We start from the raw sequence: 12,298 nt of genomic DNA, 5'->3' as shown, positions 1-12,298 counted from the left end.
GTCCCTCTTTCCTCCTCATTTGTCCCTCATTTTGGTCTGATCTATATAGTTGTATATAAAATGCACTTTTTATCTTTCAAAAAGTGTTTCCCAGTGCTAAACCTTCCATCCAAATTCTAAATTGCTGCACTTGTAAATGTTAAAAGCCAATATAAAGGAATAGTAGTGGTAAAAAAATCCCTTGTGGATTTAATTAACTTTTTTTTTTTGTTAATTCTCCTTTAAGAGGGTGTGGCAGTGGGCGTGTCCTATGCCTACATATGTTTGCTTGTAGGTGTCCCTCATTCCCATCTCATATTATTTGGGTACAGTGTCGCACGACAGCGCAATTGTCAGGTAAAGTAACGCACTGCTGTATCGCAAAAAAATGGCCATGAAGGGGGGTAAACCTTCCGGAGCTGAAGTGGTGAAAGTATTTGGGTTTAAGCTTTTATACTCATTATGAAAGAACATTGATATGTGAATCTCAAATGTGAAAGACCTGGGCATCTCTGCTGTAACTAACCCAAGTTTGCCTTTTTGGGTTTGGAGAACATTTAAAGCCGTGTACACACGATCGGACTTTCCGACGGGAAATGTGTGCTGACAGGCTGTTGGCGGAAAATCCGACCATGTGTATGCTCCATCGGACAATTGTTGTCGGATTTTCCGCCGACAAATGTTGACTAGCATGTTTTCAAATTTTCCGCCAACAAATTTGTGTTGTCGGATTTTCCGAGCGTGTGTACACAAGTCCGTCGGACAAAAGTCCAAACTACAAACACACATGCTCGGAAGCAGAAGCAGTCAGTTTTGTAAATTAGCATTCGTAATGGAGAATTAACATTCATGACACGGCAAATTATGAAATCTCCAATTGCAGCGCACAATTCTCTTCTTCTTTAATGGGATAATAATGAAGCTGCTTTGATGGTGTTATTGCAAACAAATTTTCAAAGGCTTTTTTTTCTAGTGATATCAAGAATAATATTATTATGTTTTCTTTTTTTGTTTTTTTATTTGGACAAGTTACCACAACACCATTATCCCGTAGTTTTTAAGATCAAAGATACAACTATGTTGGTGTTCCTCGTCAATTTTACATTGTATTTTTTTTTAAATGTAACTGCCTACTCCCAAACTGTCATTTGAAGTAAAACACACAGCCAAGTATTATTCTCCACAATTTTTTTATTGTGCATTAAAAAAAGAAAACAAATAAAATTAGACATGCTATCTGCCAATAGAACTTAACCAAAAAGTGCATACTATGCATTCAAAAATATAGGAAATATACCAAATCAAATCATCATTATTCAACCAAAAAATAATGTCAAAGCAATAACTCTAATGCCCTGTACACACGGACGGATTTTCCGACGGAAAATGTGTGATAGGACCTTGTTGTCGGAAATTCCTCCATTACACATTTTCCATCGGATTTTCCGACACACAAAGTTTGAGAGCTTGCTATAAAATTTTCCGACAACAAAATCCGTTGTCGGAATTTCCGATCGTGTGTACACAAATCCGACGCACAAAGTGCCACGCATGCTCAGAATAAATAAAGAAATGAAAGCTATTGGCTACTGCCCTGTTTAGAGTCCCGACATACGTGTTTTACCACACCGCGTTCAGAACGATTGGATTTTCCGACATTTTGTGTGACCGTGTGTATGCAAGACAAGTTTGAGCCAACATCCGTCGGAAAAAATCCTAGGATTTTGTTGTCGGAATGTCCGATCAATGTCCGACCGTGTGTACGGGGCATAAGACCAATAATAAATAACACGTTATCTCCTCCGATTCCGCAGCATGGCTGGTTGAAACAAAATGAAAAGCGCAAACTGAAAAGCACTAAATGAAAAATACAAAAATAAAAGCGTAACGCAAAATTAACAAAAGGAGCCCAAAGGGTGGCGCTAAAGAGCTGAAAAACCATGTAGTACGTCACTACGTTCATATTTGTCGGCCAACATTTGTGTGACCATGTGTATGTAAGACAAGTTTGAGTCAACACCCTTTGGACAAAATTCCATGGTTTTGTTGGCCAACAATCCGATCGTGTGTATGAGGCATAAGAGTTTGTGGCATGTATGCTTGTAATCTGTCTGATAGAAGATGAATATCACTGGCAGCACTTTGCTAAGTAAAAAAGTGACGCTTTTCAAAATGGAGCAGTGCTGGAACCTTGGTCTGAATTCTTTTTCAGCTGTACGTCTTCTTGTCTCATCTGACCCAGCTACTTTGAGAATTCCATACTAAAAGAGAATCCGCATGACTACACTTTTCTGCGCTGTGAGGCAGATGTTCCCAGCACATACGGGGAGAAAATGATGACAAGTTCTTCAACAGTTCTCCTTTTGTTCAACACAGTCTTTCCCTCACAGTTGTTTTCACACTTGTTTCAACACCCACCTACGCAATCCTAATAAAAGTCAGCACTTTGCACTACAGAGTGTTAGGTTTCTTTCTTTCAGTACTTTTCTGTGCTTAAGTTTAAAATAAATTAGAATCTGTTTGGTAAAGAGAAAATGCATCGAAAATCTATGATATGCGGTATTCCAAAATGTATTACGTGTAAGTGTAAAAACATTTTTATTATATATTATTATTATTGGTACTATATCATGTCTCTAAATTAACCGCTTGCCGACCAGCTGCCATCATTTTACTGCGGCAGGTCGGCACGATCCCAGGAACCGTCGTAGCTATACGGCGACTCGCGGGATCGGGATAGCAGGCGCGCACGCGCATCCGCAGCACAGCGGGGGTGCCGATGCTCGTAGACGACGGTCGCGATGACCGCCAGCTACGAGCGATAGCGAGCATAAGAGGCAGAACAGGGACGAGTATGTGTAAACACACACTTCCCTGTTCTGTTCTGAGAGGAGTGACAGATCGTGTGTCCCTATTAGCTAGGAACTACGATCCATCACTTCCTCTAGTCAGTCCCCTCCCCCTTCAGTTAGAAACACGTAGCAGGGAACACAGTTAACTCCTTGATCGCCCCCTAGTGTTAACCCCTTCCCTGCCAGTGACATTTTTACAGTAATCAGTGCATTTTTATAGCACTGATCGCTGTATAAGTAAAACTGCAGAGGCGATCAAATACCACCAAAAGAAAGCTCTCTTTGTGGGGGGAAAAAAGGACGTCAATTTTGTTTGGGTGCATTGCACGACCGTGCAATTGTCGGTTAAAGCGATGCAGTGCTGAATCACAAAAAATGGTCCGGTTGTTCAGCGGCCAAATCTTCCGGGGCTGAAGTGGTTAAAAGGGTTGTAAATCCTCACATATACCTACTGAAGTGACTGACATCAAGTGATACACAGCGATGAAACAAATCATCCTCTTTAAGTTGTACCTGTTTATTTGCAGTCTTCGCTTCTCTACGACCATTCAAAATCCTACATGTATAAAGCTTGTCTGAGCTGTCAGAAATCAGGGGGCAGAGAGCTGAAATCTGCAGAGCTCAGTAGGGAGAGTTGGGAGAACTGATTAGTGGGAAGTGACACACAAATCCCTCCAGACAGTTCTCAGGAACAGAGCTGAGGCTGTACATCAGCTGGAGCTCCACCCTCTGTCACCTTTTTTCTCTTGGTGTCAGGAAAACTTGTCAGAAGTGATTCATGCTAATAGCAGAGGAACTAAGCAGCAGACGGAAATTACACTTGGGGGGTTAATTTAATAAATCTGATAGAGAGTGCAACATTTGGTGCAGATCTGCATAGAAGCCAATCAGCTTCCAGGTTTTTTTTTGTCGTAGCTTAATTGAACAAGCTGAAGTTAGTAGCTGATTGGCTACCATGCACAGCTGCACCAGATTTTTCACTCTCCAGTTTTAGTAAATTATTACATCCCTGTGCCTGTGTGGGTTTCCTCCGGGTACTCCAAAGACATGCTTGTAGGTTAATTGAATCCTATCTAAATTGTCCCTAGTATGTGTATGTATGAATGTGTGTTAGGGACCTTAGGTTGTAAGCTCCTTGAGGGTAGGGACTGATGTGAAAGCGCTGCATAAATTGACGGCGATATATAAGTACTTGAAATAAATAAAAATACACACGATACAATTTTCTGTAGATTTTTATCTTCAGATTTTCCAAAACCGTATAATATGAGGTCAAACCTTAATGCCCCGTACACACGGTCGGATTTTCCGATGGAAAATGTCCGTTCGGAGCGTGTTGTCGGAAATTCCGACCGTGTGTGGGCTCCATCGGACATTTTCCATCGGATTTTCCGACACACAAAGTTGGAGAGCAGGAGATAAAGATTTCCGACAACAAAATCCGTTGTCGGAAATTCCGATCGTGTGTACACAAATCCGACGGACAAAGTGCCACGCATGCTCAGAATTAATAAAAAGATGAAAGCTATTGGCCACTGCCCCGTTTATAGTCCCGACGTACGTGTTTTACGTCACCGCGTTTAGAACGATCGGATTTTCCGACAACTTTGTGTGACCGTGTGTATGCAAGACAAGTTTGAGCCAACATCCGTCGGAAAAAATCCTAGGATTTTGTTGTCGGAATGTCCGAACAAAGTCCGACCGTGTGTACGGGGCATTAGAGTTTCAATTTGTATGCAATCAGGCAGGCCCTTGCACTACATGGTTTTGGTAAATCTAAAGGAAATCAGACAACAAAAGTTGTATAATGTGTATGGGGTCTTAGTGCTCTGGATTGAGACAACTACACACTATAGGCATGTGCTTTGTTCATATTTCATGTCCGAGGTTTACAACCACCTTAACTTTGGATCTATTTTATGCCTTGTATATACATTGTTGAAATCCTCATAAATATACAAAGAAATAAGGAGCAATGGGGTTGATTTACTAAAGGAAAATCCATTTTGCACTACAAGTGCACTGAAAGTGCAGTCACTGTAGATCGCTGTAGATCTGAGGGGAAGCTATGAAATGAGTGGAAGCTCTGCTGATGTTATCATCCAATCATGTGCAAGCTAAAATGCTGTTTTTTATTCCCCTTGCATGTCCCCCTCGGATCTACAGCGACTGCACTTCCAAGTGCACTTGCAGGGCAAAGTGGATTTGCCTTTAGTAAATAACTCCCAATGTGTATACATTATTGGGCAAACAAATTATTTACAAATATTTTTTTACAGCCATTTGTGATGGAGGGCAGGAGGCTTCCCTTTTGCCATGGAAAGGCTGCTTTAGGACAACAATGATGAAAAATATATTGCATAAGCATGAGAATGCAAAAATTATTTTGATAATAACGGTAGTTTATAAGGCATCTGAGCTGAATATTTGTCATAGAACTGATAAGAAATTGATGATCATTTCCTAAATTGTACATGATTAGGTAGAATATACAGTAATTGTCACCTTTTACCAAGTTATGTCCGGTCTCTAGACACAAGAGGGAAAGAATTTTACCCCTCCCCTGTATGTTTTTTTTATACATACATTTGTATTAGGGAGATTTTATTTTGAAATACTGTATGTATTTCTTTTTAATGCTTAAAAATAGACTGTGCAATGTCCCAAATTTGTTGAAAAAAATGTTAATTTCATTTTAATGGGAAGCAGAATATGACCTAAACTGCCTTTCAACATAACGAATTATGGGAAGAAAAATGTGTGTGTGTGGGGGGTATCTTATTATTAAATAATGTTTTTATTGCTGTTTGTATCACTATTGGTGAGATTTCCTCTCACTTCCTTTCCAGGTAACCACTGTTATTGAGATGGAAAGAGGACACAGACAGTGCTAAAAACATGACAGAGGTTCCTTCCTTGCATTAGTTTTGCATTTAGACTTGAATCTAGTTTTGGTTGCAGTCGCATATTATGTAATAATACATAACTTTTCTGCACAGCTGCAAATATATTGTGCTTAAACTAAAAGTTGTCTTTTATGCTATTTTATATTATAACTGCCAAATCTCCTTTTATCCTAAATGTTATAATTGTTTTTTTTAAGTGGTCTGTATGTTGCAAAAGTCAGTCATTAAACCTAATGCCGCGTACACACGGTCGGACTTTTCGTCTACAAAAGTCCAACGGACGCCGACGGACTAAAGCTGGCTGGTAATCCGATCGTGTGTGGGCTTCTCCGGACTTTCAGCAGACTTTTTCAGCCTCAAATCCGACGGACTTTAGATTTGAAACATGCTTCAAATCTTTACGTCGTAACTACGACGGACCCCGAAATCCGCTCGTCTGTGTGCTAGTCCGACGGACAAAAACCCATGCTAGGGCAGCTATTGGCTACTGGCTATGAACTTCCTTATTTTAGTCCGGTGTACGTCATCACGTACGAATCCGTCGGACTTTTGTGTGGTCGTGTGTAGGCAAGTCCGTTCGTTAGAAAGTCTGCTGCAAGTCCGCCGAAAGTCCGCAGGAAGTCTGTCGGACAGGCTGTCGGACTTTTGTAGACGAAAAGTCCGACCGTGTGTACGCGGCATAAGAGAGGAGTATGCCACACACATTACATCAAGGAGATAGTTTTCAAGGGGAAACTTACACCTGTTAGATATGAGATCATTTAGATGTAGATATGAGATAGTTTAGATGCAAGCAAGATAAATCTGCAGATAGATGTAGAGAACCTTTATGTACATATTTTTTATTTCTTTCGTTTGTTTGTAATCAAGAGCACAGAATAAAGCTTTGATTTGTGGATTAAATTGTATGTTTCAATGTTTCTTTTAATCAAAGGTGCTGTGCTAACGTGTGTATATTATATTTTGTGTTTCCATGTTTAGATTCCATATCATCCGTTAGAAGATTGTGCTCCCAGGGAGATGATTCCTCATGAAGTTGTTGGTGTTCCTTCTGGAATTAAATGTGATTTTCCATTCACCAGACTGAAATCAGTATCAGTCAGGCAGTGAGCAAGTAGCGGGGGTCGGCGGGGGTGGCAGAAAGCAAAACATGAAATCTAATCAAGAAAGGAGCAATGAAAGCCTGCCACCGAAGAAACGTGAAATTCCCGCCACCAGTCGACCTTCTGAAGAAAAAACAGTTGGATTGACAAATGAAAACCACCGTACAGATAGTTTATCATGGCTTTCCACCACAGCCAGCAGCCATGGTGGACGTCATCATGGGCCTGTAGGAACTTCAGCAGAAGCTGGTTTACAACAGGGGGTAGGTTTACATAAAACACTTTCAACTGGTATAGACTATTCCCCCCCTAGTGCTCCAAGGTCGGTACCAGCAGCAACAACAGTTTCTGCCCTTCATCAAACTGTGCAGTCTCAGTCAGGGGCATCAGTGTCTCCTATACAATATCCTAATGTGCCCCAAACGTTCCAGTTTATTGGAACGCCGTCTAGTGGACAATTGTATGGAGACTTCATCAGTCCACAGCTAGTTTCACCTACATCGAATTCTGCATCAATTGCTGTGTCCTCAACAGCATCAGGAGTCTCCACTCCATCACAACGTTCCCAGATGGAGGCTTATTCCACTATGTTGGCCAATGTAAGCAGCTTAAGCCAGCAGGGCCATAAAGGTGAACCGCATCTAGTTCGGACTCCAGGATTGATTTCAGCAGGATCTCCACCTACACAGTCAAGTCAATATGTGCATAATTTAAGCTCATCACAGAGTGGAGTCAGAAATATGTCACCACCAACTATCCCAGTCCATTTACATACCCACCCAATGATTCCTCATACACTTACCCTGGGTACATCCCCCCAGGTGGTTGTGCGGTACTCAGATTCAGGAGCTCATTTTATTGCTAGGGACCCTACAAAGAAAGAAGATAGTTTCAGGTCACAAGCCAAGGAATTATTAAATGGGGAGATAGAGAAAGTTAGGAGATTTGTAGTCCCTCCCTCAACAGATGCACATCTAATGAAAGCAGGCAATAATAAACCAGCTTCCCAACATTATGAGACAAGGCATGTAGTGATGCACCCAAGTACTGAGTTCAGTGCTCGGGATCCCTCAGGTGTTCGGACCTCTGTCATGGTGGTGCCCAACAGCAACCCTGCTGCCACAGACTTTGATATTCAACAAACCATTAAGAGAGAAACCTCACCCTCAATTGCTCATAACAAGGGAAGCTTACACTTAGGAAAACTATCCCACCGGTCCTATGCTTTATCCCCACAACAGACTTTATGCGCTGAAAGCGTGAAAACCATGGCCACTTTATCTCCTCACACTGTCATCCAGACAACTCATAGTGCAGCAGAGCAACTTTCTGTTGGGCTGCCTGCTGCAGCCTTTTGTGCGGGTACACAACAGCCAGTTATTGGCTATCTCAGCAGTCAGCAGCAAACCATTGGTTACCCTGGAAATTTACCACAGCACTTGGTTATTCCAGGCACACAGCCCTTGCTAATACCAGTTGGCAATCCAGACATTGAACCATCTGGGGTAGGGGTAGCACCTGCTATTGTTACTTCATCTACCCAATTTGCAGCAGTGCCTCATACATTTGTCACTACGCCCATTCCTAAGAGTGATAACTACAGTGCTGAATTATTGGCAACGCAAGCAGCCTACCAGACCACATTGGTTCCAGCTCAAATACACCTTCCACTAGTACAGTCCGTTGCTTCTCCAATGGCAGCTGCTCCCACACTGCCCCCTTATTTTACAAAAGGGTCAATCATTCAGCTGGCCAATGGTGAGCTAAAGAAGGTAGAAGATTTAAAAACTGAAGACTTCATACAGAGCGCCGATATTAGCAACGACTTGAAAATAGACTCCAGCACAGTTGAAAGGATTGAGAACAGCCATAGTCCAGGCATTGCTGTGGTTCAGTTTGCTGTTGGAGAACATCGAGCACAGGTGAGTGAAATAATGCACTGGTGTTTGAATTGTGTCTCTTAGCCATTGTCTTTATAAGTATAAATCTCTATCGGTCTTAGAAATGTATAACTTTTATATACTATTACCATACAACTTTGTACATTCAAATATTATTGTGACATTTTTTGTATCTTTATCTTCTTTACACTTACATGAATACGTCATAGCATACAATTGTTATAACTCTGTAGTGCAAAGTGGATTTGCCTTTCGTAAATAACCCCCACAGTCAGTGTTTATGTGCTGAGAGCATACTCCCAGCACAGAGACCAAGCTGTCAAAGACAGCTCTTGGTCTGGACTAAAGATTGGTAGCCGGTGGGACTGGCTTCTGTTCATGTGACCACTGTGACATTCACATTATCACCGATCCTTCTCATTCCCCCGCATTCGTAACTGTGTTTAGATCCTTTTAACTAGTTTAGTAATAGAGTGGTATAGGTTGCTTTAATGAACTAACACGGGACACCTTCCCCACCCCCTGGTTCCCACTGTACTTACCTCTAGGATTGCTGAGCTGTCAGCACCCCCACAGCTGGTCCAGCGGTCCGGAGATTTGAAGTCCTCAATCTTCTCCCTCTTCTCTGTGCATTGCTTCCATGACAGACCAGATCAGTTCATTGTGAAGGCACTGGAAGAAGAGAGAAAAGGGAGAAGAATTGAAATGGGAAAAGAATTCAAAATCATTCAGATTAATACGGGTACACTAGCAGTAAGTGAAGTACCATTTTGGCTATAGAACACCTAATGTAACAAAATAGGCAGTGCAGGGGAGGCAGGGATCTTAGGAGTAGGCACTGTTTTTACTCATATTTGAAGAAGTGTAGTTTTGTCATGCAACACTGTACCAGAAAAACTGATTTTTTTTCATTTTTTTGCACAAATAGAGCCTTCTTCTGGTGGTAGTTAATCACCGCTGTTTTTTTTATTTTTTGCTTAAAAAAAAAAAAAGACCAAAAATTTTGAAAAAAAATAGGTTTTTCTTAGTTTCTGTCAGTAAGTTTTGTAAATAAGTAATTTTTCTCCTTCACTGATGTGCGCTGATGAGGCAGCATTGATGGGCACTGATAGGTTAGACTGATGGGCACTGATCAGATGGCACTGAAGGTCACTGATTAGGTGGCACTGATGAGGAGGCACTAATATGCTGCACTGATGGGCACTGATAGATGGCACTGATATGCAGCACTGATAGGTGGTACTGATGGGCACAGATAGGTGACACTGATGGGCACTGATAGGCGCACTGATGGGCAATGATAGGCGGCACGGATATACAGCACTGATGGGCACTGATGAGCAGGCACTGATGGACTCTGAAAGGTATCACTGACTGGAATCACTGATGGGAACTGATTGGTGTCACTGATGGGCACTGCTGGGGCTGCACTGATAATCAGGGCACTGTTGATCAGTGCCCTGATTACCTGTACAGGTCTCCCCTGTGAGGAGATGCCGCTGATTGGCTCTCCTCTTCTCACACTCTGTCAGTGTGAGGCGTGGAGAGCCAATAACTGTTACTTCCGTGTTTACATGTGATCAGCTGTGATTGGACACAGCCGATCCCATGGGTAAAGAGCCGCATCACCGGCTTGTTACCGAGATCAGGATCGCGTGGTATCCTAGAGCGGTAACACTGGGGCGACATCATATGATTTCATCCCAGAAAAAGAGGGGAGGTGGTTAAAGTAGTAGTAAAGTCGTGTCTAACATTTTTACCTACACGTGAGCTTATAATAAAGCTTTCTTGTAGGTAAAATGAATATCTCCTAAACGTGCACCATTTTGGAGATATTGAACAGATTTACATGCACTGGACTTCATCATTGCTCAGCCAGTCAGATGGCCGAAGCCCGCGAACCCTGAAAGAGGACCAGGTGAAGATGGACGCCCTGTCAGCGGTGAGAGCGTGCGTCTGGAGGGCTTAATTTTAAGGTAAGTCTCTCATAATGTGCTAGTATGCGATGCATACCAGGACATTATGATATTGCCTTGCAGAGTGATTTTTTTTTTTCTTTTACAAACTTTACTATCACTTTAAGGGGAAATTAGGTCCATTTATTTTTTTTTATCATTTTTAAATTTCTTTTTATTTTAAAATCTATCCTTAAAATAAACATTTATTAAAGTGGTATTCCGGCTGAAATTATACTTTTTAAATAAAAATACCCCTATAATACACAAGCTTAATGTATTCTAGTAAAGTTAGTCTGTAAACTAAGGTCTGTTTTGTTAGTTTATAGCAGTAGTTTGTTATTTTATAAACTTACAGCAGGCCGTGGCCATCTTAAGTGTGGGCATCTGAAGCCAGACTGTATTTCTTCCTGGATCTCATCCTTGCAGATCTCGCACATGCTCAGTGCAGCACAAGCAGTGTAATAGGTTTCAGGTCAGGTTTCCATAGCAAAGGCAGTTTCAGAGGAAGTTGCCGCCCCACATGCTCAGTGAAGCACAAGCAATGTAATAGGTTTCAGGTCAGGTTTCCATAGCAACGGCAGTTTCAGAGGAAGTTGCCGCCCCTTCCCAGAAGGCATTGCAAACAGGAAATGATGCGATGGGCTGCGGCCAGGGAGGAGGAAGTGAAAAATGAACACAGCAGATATACAGTAGGTGCTGAGAAAAAAAATTAAAAAATATCCAATTTGTTTACAGTGCACAGTTTAGTGAGGGATGCTGAAGAGTTGTAAAAGTGGGTGGAACTCCACTTTAATGAATGCACCCATGATACAGTACATGTTACATATATGGGCCTTAGCAGCTGCATAATTTAGTGTTTGTCTATGTGTTTTGTTTTTTTTTTAATTTTAGTTAGAAGAGCTGTAGTTAACTATCTGTGGAGGCAGTACCGAGGAGGGCAGTTGATGTTGGGGGCAGGCAGTACAGCATGGACCAGTTGATGGTGGGAACAGGCAATACTGAAGGGGGCAGTTGATGGTGGGGACATGCAGTACAGAGGGGGCAGTTTAATGGTTGGGACAGACATTACAGAGGGGGTAGTTAATAGCGGAGAACAGGCAGTACGTAGGTCAGGAGAAGGGATTACATAGAGGCTCTATCATCCCCCCAATTCTCAGTCCCCCCCCTCATTTCCCCTTGAACTGAGGTTGTCTTTGCCCTTGGGGTCTTCAGCAGTTGGTAGCAGATTCAGAATGAATTGGCTTTGGGGCTGCTCTCTCCTCTCCTCTCAGGTGCCCTCTGCCGCTTACCGGAGCCTTTCGGTAGCGGCGGAGGCGATCGGATCCTCTCCCTAGCCTGACATGGAGACGAGTGAGGGGAAGATGGCCCCCACCCGTCTCCATATCACTGCAGGGCGGAAGCGATGTCAAAACGTCACTTCCGCCCAATGCTCTTAAAGGGACTTTTTTTTATTTTATTTTTTAAATGACATTATTTTTTTTAATTGCATTTTTGTGTAAATATGAGATCTGAGGTCTTTTTGACCCCAGATCTCATATTTAAGAGGCCCTGTCATGCTTTTTTTTCTACTACAAGGGATGTTTACATTCCTTGTAATAA

The 12,298-nt window shown here is 42.1% G+C and overlaps 1 protein-coding gene across 7 annotated transcripts in view; it reads left to right on the top strand.

Annotated features, from left to right (window-relative positions):
• Nucleotides 1-12,298, top strand: part of ATXN1 (ataxin 1) — a 440,770-nt gene that overhangs the window by 382,974 nt on the left and 45,498 nt on the right. For all 7 annotated transcript variants that reach the window (XM_073631107.1, XM_073631104.1, XM_073631108.1 and 4 more), the window contains one exon: nt 6,719-8,762. In XM_073631107.1, the coding sequence (XP_073487208.1) occupies nt 6,888-8,762 (1,875 nt within the window). In that variant the 5' untranslated portion in view covers nt 6,719-6,887. The remainder of the gene's footprint in view (nt 1-6,718; nt 8,763-12,298) is intronic.

The sequence above is a fragment of the Aquarana catesbeiana genome, linkage group LG05 (genome assembly GCF_042186555.1).
Source record: "Aquarana catesbeiana isolate 2022-GZ linkage group LG05, ASM4218655v1, whole genome shotgun sequence".
Taxonomy (NCBI): Eukaryota; Metazoa; Chordata; class Amphibia; order Anura; family Ranidae; genus Aquarana; species Aquarana catesbeiana.
Note: the sequence above shows the minus strand (reverse complement) of the source record. Positions and strands in the feature narration are given on the sequence as shown.